Below are 4,896 nucleotides of genomic sequence, written 5' to 3'. Positions count from 1 at the left end.
GATCTTGGGGCTCTTTGTTACAGCAGCTTAACCTTTAATGAATACATCCATCCCTGTTCCTTTAAAATATGTCACTTAGTAATTATTATAGATACACAATTAAGCGAAGCACAAATACCTGGATTTCTGCCCTGGGGGCGGGGGGAGGGGAACCAGCAAAATCTATTTCTTCCAGGCATGACTAGTGTTAAACTGTCCAAACAACTGAAGGTTATTTTTCCTGCCTCAACTTTATTTATTTACATGCGTGACTTGAGGCTACCATGTAACTTCTCCACTAAATGGTACGCCAGAGCAGTCCTACCACTTCTCGAGGACATTGATTTTTGTTAGATTGGTTGGGAAGTTTATGTTCAGAACGTCAGCCTGTGCCCTAGAAGAGAGGACTGGGGGAAGCATACGATCACTGCCATAAGTCACTGGCTTTTCAGTCTCACTTGAGATGTTCAGAGCCAAATCCTCCCAAAGATTCCTTCCTAAATTGAATGGCTCTGACACAACACAGAATGCTACAGCTATGTCACCAGGTTGCCTTATAGAGCTTATCTAAAGATTTCTCACAATAGCCTTATAAGATAAGAAGCACAGATCATTTTATCACAGGAAAAAACCCGAGGCACACCGTGACATCACCAGTCACTGGAGGCTGGAGCCATTACTGGGTCCTCCGAGGAGATAAATTACATTATCTGAATGTGCAATTCTTTGGCCTTATGTTACATATACCATGCTTGCTTTCCTTCTTTTTTCTAATTGAGAGAAAGGAAAATCGAAACACTAAATTTCAGAGATACACAACTCACATGTCTTCGTGGGGGAACTGATTTCTTTTACACACAAAAAGAACACATCCTGCACTAGTCCAACTTAGCTTTTAAAACCAAACTATGGGGTTTGGTCCCAGGGGCTGTAAATGACCCGGACACTGGGGAGAGGAGCCTTCTGTTCCAGGACTGGACATCTCCATGTGTCACACAGCTGGATTGTGACAGCAGCCCCGTGCTGCTTCTGCAAACTAAGTATCTCCCAAGTGCCATTGCTTTCTTTGTCACCTTGGTCTTGCTCTCCATCAGGATTGGGAAGGAGAGCAGAAACTAAGGCATGAGGGAGACCAAACCGAACTTGAAAGCTACATGCTAAGGACTTCCTGATCCAAGAGGACAACTGGATAAACAGGAAAGTGGCAGGCGTTTGTTCATAGTCATTGGTGCAACCAAATACTCAGTAGGCTTTGCATGGGCCCCAGTAGTATGCAGCCTCCTGCTGTCAACTGAAGACCAGGCTAGGATTGCACTTTTGTTGCAGGCTGATCAGCTCGGCCTAATTTGATTGTGCCTCTCACTCCTTGTGAGGAAGTGCAGAGGCCCTCGTGGGGGAATCTCAGCCCTCCTTGGAGATTCAGGAAGGAGGGAGGAAAACCAAGGCGACCCGCAGGACGTTTCCTTTGCTCCTCTCCTGCTGAGATCCTTAAAGGAGGCAGGGGTGCGGTGAGCTGTCAAATCCTCCTCCCCACCCTTCACCTGGTTCCCTTAGGGTCTGCACGTCCTGACCGATCTTGTTGAGCCTCTCCAGTGCCCTTTCGTAATTAGAGGCAGAGCAGAAAAAAGAAGTAGAAGGGAGGGGCAGCACCATCTTTCCCAATGCAGAAAACTGAGAAAGAGTAGCGTTTCCTCCACACCCGTCTAAAATGTTCCCCAATTGCTAAATCACAAGAGGAGGCGCAAGGACTCACAGGATGATTCAGGGTACACTTTCAACCTCCTCGGTTCTTGAGCAAGGTCGAGGAAGTCGGGCTTCGGGGAGACGTTGCATCACGGTTTGGAAAGAACTTGGGGATCTTCCTCTTTCAGGAAGCAGGCAAAGAAAGGAGTAGACGCCTGGGTGCGGGAAGCCGGAAAGAAATCCGACTTCACCTTGGGCTCAAGAGTGAAAGTGGGGTCACTCCGGGACCAGCCCGTGCAAGGCAGAAAGGACTCCCGCAGGTCTACACGTGCTCGGCCGCTCCCCCATTAGGTGGCACCTCGGCGCCAGCCCGAAGGGACTGGGGGCGCGGTGGCACAAAGAGAGGCGCAGTTTAGACACCTGTGCGCCTCCGCCCAGTTGCGAGCCGGCCGGACGCCAGGGCCCGCCCGAGCCCTTCCGAGCCCGCGGAGAGGGCAAGGAGGGCGGACGTGCCCCGCGCAAGGTGGAGGCGGCCACCTGGGCGCCCGCGCGCGCGCGCGCGGGGCGGTGCTAGGACCCGAGCGGCGCACCTGTTGGCTGGCGCCCCGGGCCCCGCCCGCCCTCCGCCCCGAGTGCCCAGCCCGGCGAGCGCCCAAGCGGCGGGGACAGTGCGAACCGAGGGCATGGGCGCGGCGGCGTTGGCGCGCGGCCCCGGGAGCACCATGGCCGAGCTGCTGAGGAGCCTGCAGGATTCCCAGCTCGTCGCCCGCTTCCAGCGCCGCTGCGGGCTCTTCCCGGCGCCGGATGAAGGCCCCCGCGAGAACGGCGCGGGCTCCGCGGAGGGCGCGGCGCGGGCGCCGGGGCTCGGGCAGCTCCCTGCGGCCAACTGCAAGGGCGGCGTGGGGCCGGCCAACGGGCTGCGGAGAGTCGCGGCCCCCCAGGTAACCGCGGCCAGGTGTTCGCGGGGGTGGGGGAGGGGGCAGCCCGCGCCGCAGCCGGCGGACGTGCGGGTCCCGCGGACTCCGGGACGCGGGGACTGGCGAGCGCCATCCTCGGCGGCGACCCGGCTGCCGGCGGCGACCCGGCTCCCGGCGCAGGGTAAGGAGGGGAGAGGGGGCGGGGAGTCCGGTCGCCAGGATGCCACCTCTAAAGCTGCCAGGTAGCACCCACGTCCCTTCCGACATCAGATGCACTCGGAGCTTTAGATGCATCTAAAGACTTTCTCCTTTCATAAGTGAAATGTGTGTTCCTGAGCTTTCTTCCAAATGTGTAAGAGTTACGTAATTGAAAAGGGGAGGGGAGATGTCCTTCACGTTTTCGCGAGAGGCTTCTCTGGGGAGAAATTCTGAGAACTCACCCAGGATTCGTGAGTTTCCGCGCCATCCCCCTTTCCCTGATCCGCACTCAAAGGGTGTAGCAGGGCTTGCTGTGCCCTTCACTGTCCTGCATTTCCAGCTCTAAGGACAGAACTTCAGGTTTAAATTGCTCCTGCAGAGACCTACAAACCTCACCCCTCCCAGCACCGGGGCAGAAACCCCATCCCGGTCCTGCCGAGTGGGTCTCTTGTAACCGGCCCCAGGGACTTTTGACAGATGCTGTCTAGAGAGAGGCTCACCGCGCTCCCCTCCAGGCTTTCAGAGTGTGGTTATACAACCCACTGCGGCTTCGGGGAGCCGGCGTGTGTTGTCATCGCAGTGCACAGAGACTCAGGCGGGAGGGACCGAACAGGCTGCAGATGCTAGCGAGCCAGGGCTGCGGGCAGCCCCGGAGGTGGGAGGGCTCTCTGCATCGGCCTGGCCACCCGCACAAGCTGCCCTTGGCCTGGGAGAGCTCAAAGTGTGGCACCGCAGGAAAGAAGCAGTGTATTGACGATTCCAACTCCTTTTGTTGGGGGAGGGCGGATGAGGAGCCGTCGTGGTGACAGGAAGGTGGCATTTATGTGTAGATGTCCAGATCTCGTAACTGAGGAATTGTGAAGAACCCGGCTTCAGCGTGGGATGGCATATTGCGGGCACTGAATTACAAAATTTAGTTGAGAGGGTGAGGGTGCGGTGTGTGTTCCACTGTAGAGAAATCCCCTATAATGTTCCTTTTTTTAAAAAAAAATTGTTCCTTCTCGGTCCCACATGACATCTAGTAACTTTTAGATGAGTTTGAGACCCGCCGCCCCTTTCCTCTTGCCTTGTCGTAAAAATGGGACGGAGCGAGGAGCTAAGAACCAGTCACGCACCTGAAATGTGGCAGAGTATCTTCTGTGCACACACACATACACACCGTTTAACACACCGGTAGATGCCAGGGCTGCTTTCTGGTGCTCTCTCCCCACACTTCCCCTCTGTTTCCTGAATTCAGGAAGCTGAAGCGGGGTGCATTTTCCCACTAATGCTTTCCCAACTGTTTTAAACAGTACCTTTGGTAATGAAACTCAATTCTGGAAAAGGATCCCCCTGCCCTTGAAAAGCAAGATAAGCCGATGTCTTGTCGAGAGGTGACTTCTGCCTGCTTAAAAAGCCTGTACCGTCAGCCACACAATAGGGGCTTCGTTCTTCCTGTCCAACACACAACCTTACTCACCATAGACATGAAATACTAAGAGGAAGCTAAAAAGTCACAGCAAGAAGTCATTGTATTGGTGTATGATTGGGGGGGGGGGCGGAATAGCCCAGGAGAGCATTTGACACATGAGAGCTTAGTGAATGTTTTTAAAGGTGGGTCTGTCTCAGGTGACTTGGGAAGATTAATATTTTGCAAATACAGGGAGAGTTCAAAAGGAAAATGATTGCATACGTGTCCTGGATAATTAATAGGACTTTAAGGAGACAGTTGGAAACTTCTCTCCGTCAAGCTATTCTCCCCAGTGGGCTCTGGCCTCTGCCCAGCCTGTGGCCGGCCTTGAGCTGCCTGTCCTTTCTCCAAATAACCCCACTCATCCGTCAGTTTCAAAGGTCAGTGCTTGAAGAGACACCTTTGCTCACCTTCGAGTCTCACTCCCCCTTTCAGAGCTTCTCTTTGTTTCTGGTGTTTCTTCATTACAGCATTTATCCCATTTAGTAAATATGCCTTTGTTGGGGGGGGGGTAACTGATTATTGCCAGTCTGCTGCTCCGGTGGGTGAAAAGCTCTGAGAATGCAGGAAACTTGCCTGGTGTGCTCATTATTTTCTTCACATGGGAGCTCAGTGATTTTTGTGAGTAAATGAGTGCAACTGCAATATAAAATCTGCCCTTTAGATAAG

General features: G+C 53.9%; 1 protein-coding gene across 2 annotated transcripts in view; it reads left to right on the top strand.

Moving 5' to 3' along the window:
- Nucleotides 1–2,314: 2,314 nt before the first annotated feature.
- The window catches only part of SGPP2 (sphingosine-1-phosphate phosphatase 2), a 110,592-nt gene continuing 108,010 nt past the window's right edge, over nt 2,315–4,896 (top strand). For both annotated transcript variants that reach the window (XM_040639904.1, XM_040639906.1), the window contains exon 1: nt 2,315–2,603. In XM_040639904.1, coding sequence (XP_040495838.1) covers nt 2,346–2,603 — 258 coding nt within the window. In that variant the 5' untranslated portion in view covers nt 2,315–2,345. The remainder of the gene's footprint in view (nt 2,604–4,896) is intronic.

This window comes from Ursus maritimus, unplaced genomic scaffold, assembly GCF_017311325.1.
Source record: "Ursus maritimus isolate PB19 unplaced genomic scaffold, ASM1731132v1 scaffold_1, whole genome shotgun sequence".
NCBI classification, from domain to species: Eukaryota; Metazoa; Chordata; class Mammalia; order Carnivora; family Ursidae; genus Ursus; species Ursus maritimus.
This window is presented reverse-complemented; position numbering and strand designations above follow the sequence as displayed.